At 39.4% G+C, this 21,611-nt stretch overlaps 2 protein-coding genes across 4 annotated transcripts in view; one reads left to right on the top strand and one right to left on the bottom strand.

Moving 5' to 3' along the window:
• cbwd (COBW domain containing) overlaps nucleotides 1-11,291 on the bottom strand; it is a 40,752-nt gene extending 29,461 nt beyond the window's left edge. Inside the window, exons 1-6 of the mRNA XM_061928292.2 lie at nucleotides 11,167-11,291; nucleotides 8,016-8,148; nucleotides 6,426-6,512; nucleotides 5,909-6,005; nucleotides 5,746-5,837; nucleotides 2,146-2,205 (exon numbers count right to left, since the gene is read on the bottom strand). Of these exons, the coding sequence (XP_061784276.2) occupies nucleotides 2,146-2,205; nucleotides 5,746-5,837; nucleotides 5,909-6,005; nucleotides 6,426-6,512; nucleotides 8,016-8,115 (436 nt within the window). The 5' untranslated portion in view covers nucleotides 8,116-8,148; nucleotides 11,167-11,291. The remainder of the gene's footprint in view (nucleotides 1-2,145; nucleotides 2,206-5,745; nucleotides 5,838-5,908; nucleotides 6,006-6,425; nucleotides 6,513-8,015; nucleotides 8,149-11,166) is intronic.
• Nucleotides 11,292-15,971: 4,680 nt separating this feature from the next.
• The window catches only part of dock8 (dedicator of cytokinesis 8), a 174,908-nt gene continuing 169,268 nt past the window's right edge, over nucleotides 15,972-21,611 (top strand). For 2 of the 3 annotated variants that reach the window (XM_061928818.1, XM_061928817.1), the window contains exon 1: nucleotides 15,972-16,164. In XM_061928818.1, coding sequence (XP_061784802.1) covers nucleotides 16,112-16,164 — 53 coding nt within the window. In that variant the 5' untranslated portion in view covers nucleotides 15,972-16,111. The remainder of the gene's footprint in view (nucleotides 16,165-21,611) is intronic. The other variant, XM_061928820.2, reaches the window with a different exon arrangement.

The raw sequence follows: 21,611 nt of genomic DNA, 5'->3' as shown, positions 1-21,611 counted from the left end.
CCTAACTTGCCTCTGATTGGCCAGTCCGTAATGTTTTGCTCTAATCTTAACCAATCGCGACTCATCATAGTAAACAACCAACCAATCATGGATGTTCTTATACGTGCAAGCACGTCTTGGAAGGAGGAAGGGGAGGGGTTTAGTAGCCCATGGAGTTTTGAAAGGGAGTGAAGCGGGGGAGAACAAGAAAAACAACAAATAAGCGGCGTTTGGTCATTTTACCGTGAAATAAATTATATCGACATTACGATATTTTCTTATTTCACAGAGATAAGCTCCAGCACCCCCCGCGGCCCCGAACGGGACAAGCGGTAGAAAATGGATGGATGGATATCTTGTTTAAAAATATATCGATATTTCTTACAAACTCAATATATCGCCGAGCCCTAATACACATAGGACTTAAAGGCCTACTGAAATGCGATTTTCTTATTTAAACGGGGATAGCAGGTCCATTCTATGTGTCATACTTGATCATTTCGCGATATTGCCATATTTTTGCTGAAAGGATTTAGTAGAGAACATCGACGATAAAGTTCGCAACTTTTGGTCGCTGATAAAAAAGCCTTGCCTGTACCGGAAGTAGCAGGTTGACGTCACAGGTTGTGGAGCTCCTCACATCCGCACATTGTTTACAATCATGGCCACCAGCAGCGAGAGCGATTCGGACCGAGAAAGCGACAATTTTCCCATTAATTTGAGCGAGGATGAAAGATTTGTGGATGAGGAAAGTGAGAGTGAAGGACTAGAGGGCAGTGGGAGCGATTCAGATATGGAAGATGCTGTGAGAGGCGCGTGGGACCTGATATTCAGCTGGGAATGACTTAAACAGTAAATAAACACAAGACATATATATACTCTATTAGCCACAACACAACCAGGCTTATATTTAATATGCCACAAATTAATACCGCATAACAAACACCTCCCCCCTCCCGTCCATATAACCCGCCAATACAACTCAAACACCTGCACAACACACTCAATCCCACAGCCCAAAGTACCGTTCACCTCCCCAAAGTTCATACAGCACATATATTTCCCCAAAGTCCCCAAAGTTACGTACGTGAGACTTTTTGAGACTTTTATTAGTAGGTTGCACAGTGAAGTACATATTCCGTACAATTGACCACTAAATGGTAACACCCGAATAAGTTTTTCAACTTGTTTAAGTCGGGGTCCACTTAAATTGATTCATGATACAGATATATACTATCATTTATACTATCATTATAATACAGTCATCACACAAGATAATCATCAGGGTGTATACATTGAATTATTTACGTGACATGCACATAGCGGCACGCACGTACGGGCAAGCGATCAAATGTTTGGAAGCGTACTCACGGTACTGTGTCTGCGTATCCAACTCAAAGTCCTCCTGGTAAGAGTCTCTGTTGTCCCAGTTCTCCACAGGCCAATGGTAAAGATTGACTGTTATCTTTCGGGAATGTAAACAATGAAACACCGGCCGTGTTTGTGTTGCTAAAGTCGGCCGCAATACACCGCTTCCCTCATACAGCTTTCTTCTTTGCTGTCTCCCTTGTTCATTGAACAAATTGCAAAAGATTCACCAACACAGATGTCCAGAATACTGTGGAATTTTGCGATGAAACAGACGACTTAATAGCTGGCCATCATGCTGTCTCAAAATGTCCTCCACAATTCGTGACGTCACGCGCTGACGTCATCATACCGAGACGTTTTCAGCAGGATATGTCGTGCGAAATTTTAAATTGCACTTTAGTAAACTAACCCGGCCGTATTGGCATGTGTTGCAATGTTAAGATTTCATCATTGATATATAAACTATCAGACTGTGTGGTCGGTAGTAGTGGGTTTCAGTAGGCCTATAAGTAAGACATTAACACCTAATTTAGGCCAAAATTATGTCGAATATACTGTACGATGTAGTGAAGTCGCGATATTAAAGTGTGATATGGCAAGGGACGACTATAGTTTACACAGATAATTGTTCTGGGCGGAGCCTTTAGGAAAATCATGAGGTTTGGCATCTCTGTGATGACAACAGTTTGTCCTTGGAATAGATTATTTCTATTTCCATTATTTCTTATGGCAATAAAACAACTAAGAGTGCTGGAACAGCAAGAATGCCTAAAAGGAATCAATGCACTCACTCACCATCCAGGTAGATGTCACTGCCGAGTTCTGCGTCAACCCAGAACATGGAGGCTACAGCACCTATCCGACAAACAAACATACAAGATGTCATTTTCTTATATTCAAAAGCAAATTACATAAATCACAGTACTTTTGACCATGTTAATCATTTGTATTCTCCAAATATGAATTAACAAAATTGTGGCAAGTAACTACCCCAAAAATATCAGGAAAGTAGCAATGCATCCTCCAAAAACAGATAAAAAGCGCACTATTTAGAAAAAATGCATGCATTTTTGTGTTCCATGTAAGTTCTTCAGACCGATTTCAGATTTCCTATGTTTGTTTTGTTCCCATTTTCCAGTGCATGAGCTCTTCACCTGTCACCATGACAGCCACATCTTGTTCACATAATGCAGTTTTGGACAAGCAGTCAAGTCAGAACAGGAAAGACTTGTGAATAGTTGATGAACGCATATTGAAATGGCATGTTCTGTGCAACTCATCCAAACGGCTTACCTGGAAGAAAGAACAAAATTCCCATCTCCCTCCCCCTCCCCCCAAAAAAGGAGGCTTTATGATTGACAGCAGTGGCAGGGCCAATGACAGGAGATAACGAGGATGTCTGGATGCCAAGAGGATTGAAAACAGCCCCTGGTGTCCGCCCTGTCACTTAGCGACACACCCAAGTCGGTGCAGGGCTCATCCCGCATCGGCCAAATATTGATGTTCTTATTCTAAACATGAGCGCTGCTGATGGATTCTGTTTTCTTTTGTTGCCGAGATGGATATCAGCTGGTGTCAAAGAAAGACAAAGCGCAGATGGGGACATTACAAAGACTTCAGCAGGTGTTCAAACATGAACAGCAGTACACGAATATTAATTATACTAACTTTACAAAATAAACTGTATTACACTACTTTGAACTCACTATGAGAGGGTTGTCTTGATGAATAGTAATCATAAATCAGAATGAGAGCAGACAAGCTCAGATCTAGCTTCAGTTTTGAAAGCCTGATTGCCTGCAACCAGCCAAGGCGATTAAAATAGTTTGCTGACTAAAAAAGAATGGAAAGTTAAGTTACAACCATATGCTCCTCTAGGCAGCATTATTCTCTGCCTGGTACATGGAAATAGGAGTCAAGCATCAAAGGATTAACCATTTTTTACTACACTTATTCCAAACATTTACTGCATTCACATTAACGTATTTACACACTATGAATGTTAACAACGTAAACAATGTTACTTAAAAGGGACCTATGATGATTTTCATCTTTTCGGTCTTATGAATGTTGTTACACTGTTGTGTGTTAAACAATACCAAAGCATCAAATCATAAGGTTCATGCATTTGGACATGAGCATACACACAGTTGTGGGTGCCTCTGACTGCTTTGGTTTGGTTTGAAGTCACAGTGTGGTGGACATACTTATTTGAACATTTAGTATAAGCTATTTGCCAGAGGGTGAAGAGCTCATCCCCCAGTCTACTTCAGGCTGTGAGAACGTGATGGCTGCTGCCTTCAGCCTGGCGTGGTATTCCTTCTTGTCTAATGCTATCCCACCTGCTATGTTTTCTACAAAATAAATACATTGGTACTTTTTGGTCTAAGGCATTTTATGCGGGACTATATTAGACGTTAAGATAAAGTATTGTTTGCATCTAATTTTGGCATGTGCACAATAACACCAATGTGCAAAATGAAGTGACATACATTCTGGTAATAGCAGCTTTGTTTTCCATTGAGTTCTGTATTGATCCAAGACTGTGACCCGTTAATCTTTATACAGTTAATAAAGTTTATTTTTGACCATGTCTGAAAAAAAATAGTGGTGATGTTTGACTTTAAGCTATATATTTAACGGTGTACATTTTCATAAGATGCATTTTGATACTTTAGGAGAGAACCGTGTGTGGAGGATTTCAATTGCAATCAGGGAATCCTTCCACAAATAAACATCTTGCAGACATGCACAGAAAGAAGATTATAAATGTGAGCGCAGAGCTAAAATTACGCAATATTTACACCTAAGCATATCCAATACATATTATCTAGACCAGGGGTCCCCAAACTTTTTGACTCGGGGGCCGCATTGGGTTAAAAAAATTTGGCCGGGGGTCGGGCTGTATATATATTCCGAGCGCGATGATGTCATGTTATCGATGGGAAAATGCATTTGTAGACAGTATGATTTGCCTGAGCAGCTAGGAGACACCGAGAATAACAAGCAGTAGAAAATGGATTAGAAAGGACAGATTTTTAAAAATTATAATAAAAAAATATATAAATAAAAATAAAAATGTTTTTTTTTTTTTAACTTGGGACTTCCCGCTGGCCGGATATTAGACACTGGCGGGGCGGATCCGTAGTTTGGGGACCCCTGATCTAGACCATGGATTCTCAAACTGTGGTACGTGTACCACCAGTGGTACGGGGGCTCCATCTAGTGGTACCCCAAAGAGTCACTTGATTAAAGGACAGTGTTTTCTTTTTCTATACTCACAGACACAGTGTTACTGTTCCAAATGTGTGTAATGTTACAGTGCCTGAAAAGATTAAATATATTTGTTAAAAAAACAAAACATCTGCCTTGTTTTTAATGAATACTTGGGCCTACTACGCTACTGTATTTTAATGTTGATCATTATGGTGGTACTTGGAGAGCCACGTATTTTTGGGAGGTGGTACTTGGTGAAAAAAAACACTGACCTAGACCACAAGGAAGTGTTTTAAATGTAGTTTAGAATTATCATAGGTCCTCTTTAAATCAATGTATGTAAAGTTTTTTTTACTATGATTTACATTATCATCTGCAGCAGAGATAGGCTCCAGCACCCCCGCGACCCCGAACGGGACAAGCGGTAGTAAATGGATGGATGGATGAATAAAAAACTTTAATACATTGAAATTCAATTATTTGGTGCATTTGCAAACAGCTAAAATTATGAGGAAAGCAAACTACAACCTGCTACCCAAGAACGTACAAATATTCTTATTAAGAAAATAAAATAAATATAACCTTCGGGAATAATTTGAATAAAAACATTTGTATGTACGTACAACCCTTAAGACCTTTAGCATATCAGTACGTGTAAATAAGTTAATGTACTAATATAGTCTAGTTTAAGAAGCAGTTAAAACTCAAAGTCTTTACAAAGTACAAGGAAGAAAAATATTGATAAACATTTTGAACCTTACTGATGAATGAGATAATTTGATCAATCTCATTATGTGAATCACAACTTACAAATAATGTAAGCAATGGGCAGCATGGCTCAGTGGGTAGAGTGTAACTGAAGGGTTACTAGTTTGATCCCGGCCATTCGAGTGTCCCCGAGCAAGACACTGCACCCCAAACTGCTCCTGATGGGTCGTGGTTAGCGCCTTGCATAGAAGCTTCCGTCATCAGTATTCTGCAATTGTGTTGTTTTTCATGTGTAATGACAATAAAAAGCCTATTCTATTTTTTTATTATGGGGTACGATTAATAAATAAGCTCTGCTTCTTACTCCTTCTTTTCGAACATATCGGAATGAGAAAAAAATATGTGTATTGTAACTGTATGCATGTTCGAAATAATCTAATACCATAACCATGATTAGCAACATTGTATTACCTGGATCAGCAAGTCCTGTGGTTTCCAAAAGGATGTAGTCAAACTTTCCCTTCTTCTCCATCAGGTTCTCAATAGCTTTAAGGCCATTGTCCCTGAAAATGAATCCCAAAAAAGTATTTTTTTGCTGAAAGGGTCAACAATTTATACCTGTGAATTGACCTACTTGACAGAGCAACAAAGGCAGCCATTTCTCAGCTCCAACCACTCCTCATAAAGTTCTCCAGCATGGCTCACTGCCAGGGACTTCTCAAGGGCGCTACCTGTTGGTAAAGCATGCAAACTACCAGATGAGAAACAACCAAACTGTGCCAAAAATGTCAAATTGACATAAAAAATTAAGAGACACAAATGGTTTACATAGAGATGCCAAGCAGACTGAATGAGGTCATGGAAATACAGTATGTAGAAGGACATACAAATAGGTTTGAAATAAAGCAATCACAATGTAGCATTTACCATTGAGGAACTACAGCCATTTTATGAGGAGAACCCCCATTTTCGGACTAAATTACATAAGGGAAATATAATCAATAATTACAATATAGAATATAGAAACAAAATAAACCCAATAACAAAACCTATTCATTAACTCATTGTGTTTTGTTGTTGTTGCCTTGCTGCCCTCTTGAGGAAAAACGCCAAACAACAGCAACACCAATTAGAACGCTCTTTGTGTTTACCTTCTCCAAATTCATTGAGTATGACAGCAATCCGTTTGCTATGTTGTTCGGTTAAAATGTAGTTCAGCAGTGTGGTCTTTCCAGCGCCTACAAATACAGTAAAGAACAGAATTACACCAGGTTAAATTATGTTTTAAAGGGGCAAAACCAACATTCAAAACAAACTTTTCTTAGCTATTGGTACCTGCTGTTGTGCATCTGCATGAATGCCGAAAATTGCAAATCAAAACGTGGAGGCATTGCAGAGATATTTATAAAACAATCTTCCGATTTCTTCCAAATGGTTGGTTTGGAATGTGCACAATTGGTGATGTCACAAATTGGGAACACCGTCAGTGGATTATATATATGGTATGAATGTACACAAATGGCCTTGCGCGTCTGCCATTTTTAATTTATGCACGAGTATCTGGAGTTTAAACTACAAAATGCCCAAGATACGACATGACGAACAAAAAGGATGTTATTGGTTGTATTACCCAACGCGGGACACTATTTAAGCCTCCAGTATCTTCTGAAGAAGTAACAAGTGCCTGGCAAACTTTTTTGTTTTGCGACAATGTGCCTTCAACTCAGAAAACTTATCTCTGTGTGTATGCAAACCACTTTGAAGATTGCTGCTTCACGAACCTGTGGCAGTATAAAGATAGATTTTCCCAGAAGCTAATTCTAATGGCGGACTCGGTGACTACTATTAATGGCAGACAAGGACACAATGAAATGGTAAGAAATAACAGTAAGTTACAAATATGTGAATGATATGTTAGCAATTTTATCTCGATTTGTTGTTTAGGTAGCTTAGCCTTCTACTGCAAGACAATAGCTTCGCCGTCTTGTGGCAAAATAAAGAATGATTTTCCTTTTACGAGTAAGTAATATAATCTGTTATTACGTTTGCAATGTAGCTTGTTGCGTAGCTTACTGTACAGCCGGCTTGAACCTCTATTGCTTACAACTCAAAACAGCTCTGCAGCGAGGTTAATTACATGATATAAAAAGCCTTTTATTGTCAAAATATACATGTATACATCCAGGACTATAGCATTAGAAAAGTTACAGACTCGGTAGAAGTTTAACCTCAGCCAACGTATAGTTCCAGACATGCAGGCTCGTCCGCCTGCATCTTTGTCTCCTTCCTTGGTGCCGACAACAAACCACAGTGAGCCGCTGATCTCGCTATATCATCTGGGATGTTGTGTTGTGGTTAAAGTCACTCAAAACAGATGGCTGGTTGCGGTCACCGATGTCCATAGAGAACAAAAAAGCAAGAAATCTAAAAAACTACAAAAGCATTTCTGCGGGGCAGAGGTGACGGCTCACTCAGCGTGAAGTAGCGTGGGGAGGACAGGTTAATTTACATCGAACAACGTCGTCTCCCTAAACGAAAGCGTTTTGAAAGGGAGTAAAAAAACTGGCTTGAAAATAGGTCTGTAAGTATGCAAATTTTGACCAAAGAACCATCATTACATTTATGTAGACCACAAAGTGTTTTAAGTGTAGAAAAAAAATAATGTCATGACCCCTTTGAAGACACAGTTGTATGCAAGTCTGTGATGTGAGGAGGAGGAAAGAACACTAGCAGCGTCTCACCAAGGTAGCCAGTGATGATGGTGACAGGGATCTGCTCTGCAGGACCATCCGGCTCGGTGTCGATGGGCACCAACTCTGGGCAATCATCGTCATCCGCCATCACCACGACATTTAAACAATCTGGCAGGATGTACTGAAGGATCAAAACAGTAATAAAGTCACTGGACAATTAATTAGTTCTAATGAGACCCAATACGAGGGCTGTAGCAAATAACCGTCCGCAAACAGCCAAAGTTATGCACAAAGCAAACTATAACCTGCCACACAAGAATGTACAACAATTAAGAGAATTATAACCTTAGAAATGTTTTTACTTAAAACAGTTGTACACTTAAGACCTTTAGAAAGTATGTGGGACTAAATTATAGAATTGATTAATAAACAATGTACTGATATGATCCATTTTAAGAAACTGTTCCAAGTGTTTACAAAGTACAAAGCAGAAGAATCCTGATGAACATCTTGAACTTTACTGTAAAAAATGAAATATTCTTATTCATCTTATAAAGTGAATCACAATTTATTTGATCATTTGTTGAGAACTTCACTATATATTAAGGGTGTAACGGTACGTGTATTTGTATTGAACCGTTTCGGTACGGTGGATTCGGTTCGGTTCGGTTCGGAGGTGTACCGAACGAGTTTCCACACGGACATATTAAGTAGCGTACCGCACGTTGTGTAAACAATGCACACTGAGGCACAACACACGGCATGCTAGCAGCGACTGGGCTACTACAACATGCAAAAGCCAGAGATGGAAGACCCTCCTGCCTCGTTAAGATCTCCCGTTTGGGAACATTTCGGTTTCGCGGTGCGATTCAACAATAGATAACATCGCTTCAACAAAGAGAAAGACGAACAAACACCGCATTCAAGCAGCCTCTCCTCGGCGAGTCAGGCAGGGCTAAAGCAATAACAAATGCTGTTGGTGTTTTTATAGTAGCAGATTTAAGACCATATTGCATTAAAAACTAGATTTTAACCCACTTCTATGGTGGAAGAACAATGAGCCCATATATCCTCTTACTGCCAAATTAGCCAGGCACTACCTAGCCATACCTGCTACCTCCGTGCCCAGCCAAAGGGTATTTTCCACAGCTGGAGACATTTTAACTGCAAGCAGGTCTGCTCTTTCTGCAGACAATGTGAATAAACTGATTTATCTGGCAAAAAACTTGAAAATTGAGTGAAAGTCACCAGGGTTAAAGGCTTGTGGGGAAAAAGAAAAGTTTATCTGAGGCTGAGTTGACTTGAAACTGTTTAAGGTTGCACTTTTTGTATGTAGAAGAAAAGTTTTGTCATTTTATTTAATCTGAGCAACAACTTGAAGCAGTTTAATGTTGCACTTTATATGTAGAAAGGTTTTGTTAAGAAACCAATTCTGAGCCATATCTTATTTAGTTTTTATTTTATATATGTTGCCTGCATTAACCCTGGCAATCGACCCTGTGTGTATATGTATGTTATTGTTATAAAGCCATTGTTTACAATTTTTGGTAAATAAATAACCAGAAAATGTATATTTAGTTTTTTTCTTACTGTACCGAAAATGAACCGAACCGTGACCTCTAAACCGAGGTACATACCGAACCGAAATTTTTGTGTTCCATTACACCCTTACTATATACGGATTTAAATTGTGTACACATTGAGAGCAGGAAGTGAACAAATGTGTTAGTATTTGCTATTAAATGGAAAATGGGTAAGATTAATTAAGCGCTGCATCTTCCTACTCCTTTTTAAACATGTTGTAATGAGAAACTGGAAATATGCGATGTATCATATTATGTATGCATGTTCGAAATAAACTCAGACTCAACTCAGTCAGAGTACATTTTTGTCAGTCGTTTGCGTCGCTGTTAATTGGAACTTAACTAACCTGGGTTTGTATAATCTTGGTTGCTTTATTTTGATGCATAAGAAGAGAAATATGAGAAACACGTCTCAGTATAATATGACGTTTTGGGTTGTAATGCACTTAATACCTCCACGAGTCATACCAAAGACTATACGAATGGGACCCAATACCTCCCTGCTTGGCACTCAACAACAAAAGGGTTGGAATTGGGGGGTTAAATCACCAAAAATGATTCCCGGGCACGGCCACTGCTGCTGCCCACTGCTCCCCTCACCTCCCAGGGGGTGATCAAGGGTGATGGGTCAATACTAACTTTTTGTTCTGTTTGTACACCACCACTACCACACATAATATAGTTAATGTATGTTTGTTATGTTTTTGTAAACGTAACCAAGGCAGAGACTGAGACTAGTTACACCTGTTTTTTTTGGGGGGGGGGTTATTAAATGAGAAGTTACATATGAATATGACCTACTCAGTGGCCTAGTGGTTAGAGTGTCCGTCCTGAGATCGGTAGGTTGTGAGTTCAAACCCCGGCCGAGTCATACCAAAGACTATAAAAATGGGACCCATTACCTCCCTGCTTGGCACTCAGCATCAAGGGTTGGAATTGGGGGTTAAATCACCAAAATGATTCCCGGGCGCGGCCACCGCTGCTGCCCACTGCTCCCCTCACCTCCCAGGGGGTGATCAAGGGTGATGGGTCAAATGCAGAGAATAATTTCGCCACACCTAGTGTGTGTGTGACAATCATTGGTACTAGCGTGGTCGTGAGTTCAAACCCCGGCCGAGTAAGACCAAAGACTATAAAAATGACCTGTCTGCTTGGCACTAAGCATCATGGGTTGGAATTGGGGGTTAAATCACCGAAATGATTCCCGAGCGCAGCCACCGCTGCTGCTCACTGCTCCCCTCCCAGGGGGTGGAACAAGGGGATGGGTCAAATGCAGAGGTTAATTTCACCACACCTAGTGTGAGTGTGACTATCATTGGTACTTTAACTTTTTACTGTAAACAAATGATAGTTTGTAGGGGTTTATATACCCAAAAGCCTCATGAACGCGTACATAACTGGGCATACCACTATTATGTATAGTGATACTACCCATAAGGGACTATAATACACTTCATAGTTGGTGGTACTGGTTCCATGCTACGTCCAAGTCAAATAAAGCAGCTTTTTGTCCACATTTATTCAGAGCTTCGATATTCAATTTCGTCGTCACTGGTGAATGAACAGCGACAATTACTGCCCTTTTCCCGGTTTAGAAGAAAATATAAAATAATTACCTGACAGACAGTTGAATCACACGATAAAGCAAAGTGTGTTAAATTAAAATACTGCGTTAGCAGTGTTCCTCTCCAGGGTTCTAAATATATGTGCAACACCGTTATCAGTCCGAGTCCGGCAGAGACTGTGGGTTGCGATAAAATTTCCGCTTTGCTTCAGGAGTCAACATACTTTATAAAAGAGACAACATCAAATGAAATAGACCAGAAAAGGGACATTTAAACTTGTAAACAATATTTGAAAATATATTCAGTAAAACACATATTTGTTTCCTACTGGTTTTTTTGCCGGAGAGAATTGTTGAGTGGGATGTAGTAACTACTTTTAACCTCAAGGGGGCAACATATCTTTGTTGATGTTTCCAGCCGCTGCAAAGAATGGAAACACTGTTAAATATTCCCATTTCTTAACTGATCATTACTTTATAGCTGCAAAATATGTATTAAATACTAAAAAAAATTCTTCACACCGATTCAGTTATGACTGATTATTAATTTACAGGCTGCCAAATCTATATGAATTACATGGATTTAAAAACATGCACCTGGGGATAGGTTGATTGGCAACACTAAATTGGCCCTAGTGTGTGAATGTGAGTGTGAATGTTGTCTGTCTATCTGTGTTGGCCCTGTGATGAGGTGGCGACTTGTCCAGGGTGTACCTCGCCTTCCGCCCGAATGCAGCTGAGATAGGCTCCAGCACCCCCCGCGACCCCAAAAGGGACAAGCGGTTGAAAATGGATGGATGGATGGATTTAACTACCTGCAGTGTACGCCGCCTTCCCCCCAAGTGCAGCTGAGATAGGCTCCAGCAGCCCCCGCGACCACGAAAGAGACACGCAGTAGAAAATAGGTGGATGGATGGATGCATTTAACTACTGTTAATCAGCACGGTGGAACAAGGGTTAGTGCATGTGCCTCACAATACGAAAGTCCTGGGTTTGACCCTGGGTCCGGAATCTTTCTGTGTGGAGTGTGCATGTTCTCCCCGTGACTGCGTGGGTTCTCTCCGAGTACTCCGGCATCCTCCCACCTCCAAAGATATGCACCTGGGGATAGGTTGATTGGCAACACTAAATTGGCCCTAGTGTGTGAATCTGAGTGTGAATGTTGTCTGTCTATCTGTGTTGGCCCTGCGATGAGATGGCGACTTGTCCAGGATGTACCCCACCTTCCGCCCGAATGCAGCTGAGATATAGGCTCCAGCACCCCCTGCCTCCCCAAAAGGGACAAGCGGTAGAAAATGGATGGATTGATGGATGATATTTTACGTATTCAACTTAATTATGGATACCCTTACATCAATTATTACAGAGGACTCATTAGGTTTTATTTTTTGAAAACCCATGCCAGCACACTGCAAAAAGTCAATGTTCAAAAACAAAAAAATTTTTTACAAAAATGAGGGGTATTTTATTTGAACTAAGCAAAATTATCTGCCAATAGAACAAGAACATTTGGCTTGTCAAGACTTTCCAAAACAAGTAAAATTAGCTAACCTCAATGAACCCAAAAATACCTTAAAATAAGTATTTTCTCACTAATAACAACTGTGAGTACGTATTTTCTCTTGTTTCATTGAAAATAAAAGAGAAAAGTACATTTGGCTGTCATCTGTTTTAATTATGTTTTTTTTTTTTTACATGCTTAAAATAAGAAATTCTCACTTTGAAAAAGCAGTTTTATACTTGTGAGTGTTGATGACACAGCTTTGCAACAGTGGATGTTCTAGTTTCAAGCATGTTTTACTCAATATAGGTCTTAAAATCTCAGCAACAAGCTGTAATATCTTACTGAGATCATTTAGGAGCAAAACACTTAAAACAAGTAAAACACTCTAACATAAAATCTGCTTAGTGAGAAGAAGTATTTTATCAGACAGAAAATAAGCAAATATCACCCTTATTGGAGATATTTAATCTTACTTAGATTTCAGTTTTTGCAGTGCACACTTTGCAAAATGAATCGTTTTCTACTTTAATTTTGTTTGTCCGCCCGAATGCAGCTGAGACAGGCTCCAGCACTCCCGCCTCCCCAAAAGGGACAAGCGGTAGAAAATGGATGGATTGATGGATGATATTTTATGTATTCAACTTAATTATGGATATCCATACATAAATTATTACAGAGGACTCATTAGGTTTTATTTTTGTAAACCCATGCCAGCACACTGCAAAAAGTCAGTGTTCAAAAACAAGGAAAAAATAAATAAAAATTAAGGGTATTTTATTTGAACTAAGCAAAATTATCTGCCAATAGAACAAGAACATTTGGCTTGTCAAGACTTTCCAAAACAAGTAAAATTAGCTAACCTCAATTAACCCAAAAATACCTTAAAATAAGTATTTTCTCACTAATAACAACTGTACTACTATATGAGTACGTATTTTCTCTTGTTTCATTGAAAATAAAACAGCAAAGTACATTTGGCTGTCATCTGTTTTAATTATGATTTTTTTTTTTACATGCTTAAAATAAGAAATTCATACTTTGAAAAAGCAGTTTTATACTTGTGAGTGTTGATGACACAGCTTTGCAACAGTTAATATTCTAGTTCCAAGCATGTTTTACTCAATATTAGGGCTGCAACAACTAATCGATTAAATCGATTAAAATCGATTACAAAAATAGTTGCCGATTAATTTAGTCATCGATTCGTTGGATCTATGCTATGTGCATGCGCATAGGCAATTTTATTTTATTTTAAAATTATTATTATTTTTAATAAACCTTTATTTATAAACTGCAACATTTACAAACAGCTGAGAAACAATCATCAAAATAAGTATAGTGCCAGTATGGTGCCAGTATGCTAATTTTTTTTTTCAATAAAATACCGAAAAGGATAGAAATGTAGTTTGTCTTGTTTATCCGATTATTAATCGATTAATCAAAGTAATAATCAACAGATTAATCGATTATCAAATTAGTTGTTAGTTGCAGCCCTACTCAATATAGGTCATCAAATCTCAGCAACAAGCTGTATATATCTTACTGAGATCATTTAGGAGCATACTTGCCAACCCTCCCGGATTTTACGGGAGACTCCCGAAATTCAGTGCCTCTCCCGAAAACCTCCCAGGACAAATTTTCTCCCGAAAATCTCCCGAAATTCAGGCGGAGCTGGAGGCCATGCCCCCTCCAGCTCCATACAGACCTGAGTCCGCTTTCCCACGATATAAACAGTGTGCCTGCCCAATCACGTTATAACTGTAGAATGATCGAGGGCGAGTTCTTGGTTTCTTATGTGGGTTTATTGTTAGGCAGTTTCATTAACGTCCTCCCAGCGCGTTAACAACACACAACAGCAGCAGTCACGTTTTTGTCTACTGTAAAGCAGTTCACTGCCGTAAACAGCAATGTTGTGACACTCTTAAACAGGACAATACTGCCATCTATAACATCAATAACGTATACGGCTTTTAGAGAGTGCAGTGCACAACTGCGCACACAACAAGGAGACAAAGCAGAAGAACGAGGAAGATACAGCCATGGCGACGCCGACGACGAGTAAGATGAAGAAATACGCTTTGTTGCACCTTTCCTGCCTGAGTCCGGCAATTAGTTGCAAATCTTGCTTTATTGATCGCTTGCACACAGCCAATCCAACACAAAACAAACTAGTCCCGCCCGCACTCACGCTACCGCCCCTTCTCTTCTCTCGCCCACACACTCACTGACGTCACTCACCTCACATGCTCACCTATTAAAGGGCCACACACACATACGCTACTCTCATAACAGACCTGGATAGCCACCGGGAAGAAGTAGTGGACTACCAAGTGCTTGGCACTGAAGATCTTCCTCAGGAAGCAAAGATTGACCGGTTTTGGGCCATGCTAGGGAGAGATGGAAGATTCCAGAGTCTAATGCATTTGATGAAAGCACTTTTGTGCGTGCCACACATCAATGCATAATCAGAGAGGGTGTTCAGCATGGTTAGAAAAATAGTGACAGAGAATAGAACAAGGATGGACAATTCAACCCTTAACTCAACAATGAGTAGATGAGTGTTATGTGTGTGTATATGTGTAAATAAATGAACACTGAAATTCAAGTATTTCTTTTATTTATATATACATATATATATAATAAAAAAAAAAAAAAATATATATATATATATATATATATATATATATATATATATATATATATATATATATATATATATATATATATATATATAGCTGGAATTCACTGAAAGTCAAGTATTTCTTATATATATATATGAAATACTTGACTTGGTGAATTCTAGCTGTAAATATACTCCTCCCCTCTTAACCACGCCCCTAACCACGACAACGCCCGCCCCACCCCCGACAACGCCCACCCCACCCCCTACCCCCACCTTCCGAAATCGGAGGTCTCAAGGTTGGCAAGTATGTTTAGGAGCAAAACCCTTAAAACAAGTAAAACACTCTAACATAAAATCTGCTTAGTGAGAAGAAGTATCTTATCCGACATAAAATAAGCAAATATCACCCTTATTTGAGATATTTAATCTTACTCAGATTTCAGTTTTTGGAGTGCACACTTTGCAAACTGAATTGTTTTCTATTTGAATTTTTTAGGTTGACGATTTAAAAAATAATAATTCTCTCTTTGTGGTTTAAAACTGGTTTCAAACCCCAAAAGGATCATGTTGTTCTAATTACACAATCGGCCTGTTTTAATATAACGTTTGTGATCTTTGATGGCTTTTATTTTCTTAACCCTCCACTAACAGTTTCCGGCACAGTTCTCGCTTTGTGGCGCCCAAACCGGAAAATGATTACCTACTTCCGGACTCGCTCCCTCTCTTGACTACGGAGCTTTCTTGCGCGGAGCTGTGAGGCGGCGCCTCGGACTGTGTGACAGCCGGGCGGGTGAAGCGGCAGACGGGCGGCAGAACAACCGAAGCCAGCCGGAAGCGTAGCAGCCTCTTCACCGGACTTTCGACCCTCACATGGCTTCTTTGACTAGTGCGGAGCGACGGGCTTTCGCTTTGAAAATCAACAGGTAAGATGATCAAAAATAAAGAACTCTTGAAGTGGATGTTTAAACGTTAGTTCTAACGGAGTGCTGCCACATGTGATGTGACGTTTATTATACTTTACTTTTATAATGTATTCAACTTTTATGGGAACTTCACTTAGTTACATCACGTGTAGTGCTTCTCATCCATCCATCCATTTTCTACCGCTTGTCCCTCTCATATGATTAGTATATCCGGTGGAGTGATGTCATCCACGAGAATGGATGTAGTCATAGTTCCTGCAGGTGTAGAGGAAGTACATGCATGGAAGTCCATTGTGTCTTCTGTGCCATACAAGTCATTATAACAACTAGAGCTTCCTATGAATAACTGCAAATGCACATTCAACTTCCCCTTATTCGCAGTGTGGTGCATTCACATTATGTACATAACGGTTAAAGAAGTGGACTCAAGCATTGGAACTTCTCTATTCAAAGTGTCTCTACACCGCCTTTGTTTACATATAGAGCGTTAACTCATCTCTGTTAAAATAGCAGTTTGACTTGATGTAATAAAAAAAAACCCGAATAATTAAAGAAAGAAACAAAACAATTATTTTAGGGGGTTAACAATAAGAACTAAAAAGTACAATACGCTGGTTGTATACATGTGCACATTCAAAAAATAATACTTTAGTGCAGACCTGGGTAAATTAAGGCCCGCCAGACATTCCCAAATATTTTTTTTAGATATTTAAGATCGAAACTGTAGCTGCCATTATGATGAGCAGTGATGTTTTTAAATGACCGCAAGTCTTGAACTATACAAAGTATTTCAATGGTTGGAATCTGCGCTTTTGCATGGTATACGGGTTACTATGGTAATCTAATTAGTTACTATGGTAACCTAATTAGGTACTATGGTCATCTAAGTCAGTGTTTTTCAACCACTGTGCCGTGGCACACTAGTGAGCCGTGAGATACAGTCTGGTGTGCCGTGGGAGATTATGTAATTTCACATATTTGGGTTAAAAATATTTTTTGCCAACCACTAATTATAATCTGCAAATTATGTGCCGTTGTTGTGTGTCGGGGCTGTCTAGAGCTCGGCAGCGTAACCGTGTAATACTCTTCCATATCAGTAGGTGGGAGCCGGTAATTAATTGCTTTGTAGATGTCGGGAACACGTTGTGTGAGACGACAAGGGTTTTTCGTCGTATCTAATGCTTAAACCAAAAATAAACAAAAGGTGAGTGCCCCTAAGAAAAGGCATTGTTGCTTAGGGAAGGCTATGCAGAACGAAACTAAAACCTAACTGGCTACAAAGTAAACAAAAACAGAATGCTGGACGACAGCAAAGACTTACCGTGGAGCCAAGACGGCGTCCACAAAGTACATCCGAACATGACATGACAATCAACAATGTCCCCACAAAGAAGGATAAAAACAACTGAAATATTCTTGATTGCTAAAACAAAGTAGATGCGGGAAATATAGAACAAAGGAAGACATGAAACTGCTACAGGAAAATACCAAAAAAAATAGGAGCGTAAGACAAGAACTAAAACACCACACACAGGAAAACAGCAAAAAATACAAAATAAGTCACATATTCCGCTGTGTTTGTTGCATTTATGCTGCATTTTGCTCGATTGTAAAATATGTGGATGGAGAGGTGATGTGACGTTCATATGTTGTCAATATTCAGTGTTTTATACTTCATAGTTAATATTGTCAATCCCACATTCTTTATTTTCATGTACATTTTGGGTGTCTCATTCAGTAAAACAAATTGTTAAATTCCATTCCGTTTTTTCAGGCGTTTTTAGCATTCAATCAGACATTATTGTGAGGTTTTGTATTAGTGGGCCTAAAAATAGATATACCGGCCCCCAGACACATTTGTTTCTCTAAATGTGGCCCCTGAGTCAAAATAATTGCCCAGGCCTGCTTTAGTGCAATGATTCTCAAACTTTTTTCACCAAGTACCAACTCAGAAAAAATGTGGCTCTCCAAGTAGCACCATAATGACCAACATTAAAATACAGTAGCTTAGTAGGCCTAAGTATTCATAAATAAATTAGGCATAGGTTTTTTTTAACAAGTATATTTGTGGGTTGCCTCCGGTTACTCCGGCTTCCTCCCACCTCCAAAGACATGCACCTGGGAATAGGTTGATTGGCAACACTAAATTGGCCCTAGTGTGTGAATGTGAATGTTGTCTGTCCATCTGTGTTGGCCCTGCGATGAGGTGGCGGCTTGTCCAGGGTGTAAACCTGCCTTCCGCCCGAATGCAGCTGAGTTTGTCTCCAGCACCACCCGTGATCCCGAAAATGGAAGGATGGATGGATTCAATATTTTTGGCCACTGTAACATTACATACATTTTGAACAGTAACACTGTGTTAGATTATATGAAAATAAAGCACTACTTTAATCAGCTGATTCTGATCGTGGGATCTGAGCCGAGGATGTCGTTGTGGCTTGTGCAGCCCTTTGAGACACTCGTGATTTAGGGTTATATAAGTAAACATTGATTGGGGGTGGGGTTACTCACATATGCAGTCCTCTCCAAGGTTTTTCATAGTCATTCACATCGACGTCCCACTGGGGTGAGTTTTTCCTTGCCCTTATGTGGGCTCTGTACCGAGGATGTCGTTGTGGCTTGTACAGCCCTTTGAGACACTTGTGATTTAGGGTTATATAAATAAACATTGATTGATTGATTGATTGATTCTTTGGAGCCCGCGTACCACAGTTTGAAAATCCCTGCTTTAGTGTGATACATCAATAATGACCTTTTTTTCTTTGCAAAAGTGCGTTATGTTTGTCAGATTTTTACATGTGAAAACACTCTTCAGGCCACCCCAACGATTATCAGATGGTCCGGTTCTGGCTGGTCCATTCCAAAAAGTAGAATTTTCTTCTGATTGGAGTAATTCCTTTGTTGATTTGGACATATGCTTTGACTGTAAAGGTCCCATATGGCCGCCCTTGAATAGCCACTGTTTGTGTGTATGTTAGTGATGATGACACAGCAAAACATACTGAAATTATATTGTTGAAACTTTGTGGAGAATTTAAAGGAGACTTATGTAATAATTTCATGTCAAGTCATCATTAAATGGCACTGATATGTGATAAAGCATTAATAAATCATGTTCTTTTCGAATACCTTTATAACAGTAGTTCAGCCGGGATATGCTCATTTCAAAATTAGATTTACAACCCCAAAATCTTGTTATTGATTTCATTTCGATGCCCCACCCGCCACCGTTTGACCAATTAGAAAGTCTGTGAGTGGGTCACATCCAGGTTGCCAGTTTCGCACCGCCACCTTTGTCGAGCTACTGCCACTGGTAAAGTTACTAAACATGTCAGACCTTAGTAAATCTAAAAGGCGTTGATACGATTCTCAACTTATTCATGACAAAGCCAGGAACAAAACAAGAATTTGTATCGGGAATGCCTTTGAAAGACTGAGACGATTGAAGGTGGAGAAGAATTTTTAATCTGACGCCAAATTTGCTAATTTCCTCCTTGATAGGTGATACGTTTTCCTATTACGTGTAATAAATGGAAATGGACATTTCGCATGTAAACTATATTGTCCAATACAGTCTATGATCTTGTCTAACAAAGCTATCTTGTCTAACAAAGCTAGTATGTTTATGCAACGAATGCTTAGGAGCGAAGCACCATCACACTAGTGTAGTTCAGCATGCTACCCCCATCAATGACACATAGACATTGAGGCTAACGGGGGAAATATATGCCCGTTAGCCTCTATGTGGATGTGTCATCCAACTGACAGAGCAAAATATATATTCAACAAATAAAACCTATGTGGATATGGGTAGTGTCAGTGCCTATTTCGTTCTCAAAATGCCGATACGCTGAGGAAATGCGTTCCAACATTAGCACGGCCACATTATTACAAATGGCACCTTTTAAGTTAAAGCCAATTAAGATAATAGTACATGTTGGTGCACAGACAGGACTTTTGCTCTTATTGTCATTGAAAGATAGTGTATTTTGCAAAATTCCCATTAATTTCTCCATGTGACTTGCATGGATTTTAAGCAACGACATTTAGAAATACAGTATGTAAGTAGTTTGGTGCTGATCCAAATTAGGACTGTCTAACTTTGTCAGAGGTTGGCCCTCTGCCAGTGCTGAGTAGCATTCCAATTTTGCAATATTTTGCTCCAGTAGCCTCCAGTAAAATTCATTTCTAAAGTGCCTAAGCTTCTCTGTCTTAATCTCTTCACTGTTTTTGCTATTTGTTAATGCACCCTCTACTAAAAATCTGCTTTTGTATTTTGCATGCTTTGCAAGCAAATTCACTACTGAGTAATGCCAATCACACATAACGTGCCACTGTTTTCACTCAAGTCCACCACCCATCCATCAAGGGGGATTGTACGATGCTGACATTTTTTTAGTATAATCCCTGACACTTTGTGAACGGTGTTTTGCTGCGGCGGCTGTGAGCTTAACTGAAGAGGGATTTCTTTTGGTCCGTAGTCTATATCCAGTGATGAGCCAGCAGAGTAGCTGCTTGCAAGGTGCTCTGAAAGGCGAATGCAGAGCCACTTAGTCCTGATATATGCTCATTAATAATAACAGCAATCTTGACTTTTAGCTCTCATGATAGTGTTTGTAATAATCAGGTCACGCTGAATTGTGCAGCAGTATGAGGACAGTAACTAACTAAAAATGCACTTTATTTGGCACACGGAAAAAGGGCATTTGACTAAATTTGCTGGATCGCTCACAGGAAAAAATGAACAATCAATACATGATAATTGGTTAATATAATTTTATGACATCACGAAAATTTAACCTAGTTTTAAAATATTTAAGTCTTTTAAAATGTATTTACTGTAAAATAAAATGCAATGCCCATAGTAAACAGAATTATTCTTCAGGCTGCATGCAAGTTGAGACTCAGAGCCGTGTATAGAGAGATTATAGCCAACTCGGTGTCAAAGTCGGGACTAAACATAGCGCCCTGTGGTCAATTTGACCAATCATTTAGGAGATCGTCTGGCCATAATCTCTCTGATAGGTCAAAAGCCTGTCACGTCATGTTTGGGACCAACTCTGAAACAGAGTTGGCCATACTCTCGCTCTGTTGAGACCGAATCAACAGCACCTGCTGGCTGTAGCCGAACACTGCGAGCCATTTTGCTGAAATTGCTTCAAGACACAAATAATCAACAATCAATTCCCCTAGACAAAATTCATTAAAAAAAATAAAAATCCCCAAGACAGACAGAATCCATTGTATTTGATGAATTTTTAGGTTATGACATGTATTTTTCTCAATATTAGGGCAGAATATAAACCGTATTGTTCGGACTATAAGTCACAGTTTTTTTCATAGTTTGGCCAGGGGTGCGACTTATACTCAGGAGCGACTTATGTGTGAAATTATTAACACATTACCGTAAAATATCAATTAATATTATTTAGCTCATTCACGTAAGA

Source organism: Nerophis lumbriciformis, linkage group LG33 (genome assembly GCF_033978685.3).
Source record: "Nerophis lumbriciformis linkage group LG33, RoL_Nlum_v2.1, whole genome shotgun sequence".
NCBI classification, from domain to species: Eukaryota; Metazoa; Chordata; class Actinopteri; order Syngnathiformes; family Syngnathidae; genus Nerophis; species Nerophis lumbriciformis.
The sequence above is the reverse complement of the archived record's forward strand: the minus strand, read 5'-3'. Positions and strand labels throughout refer to the sequence as shown.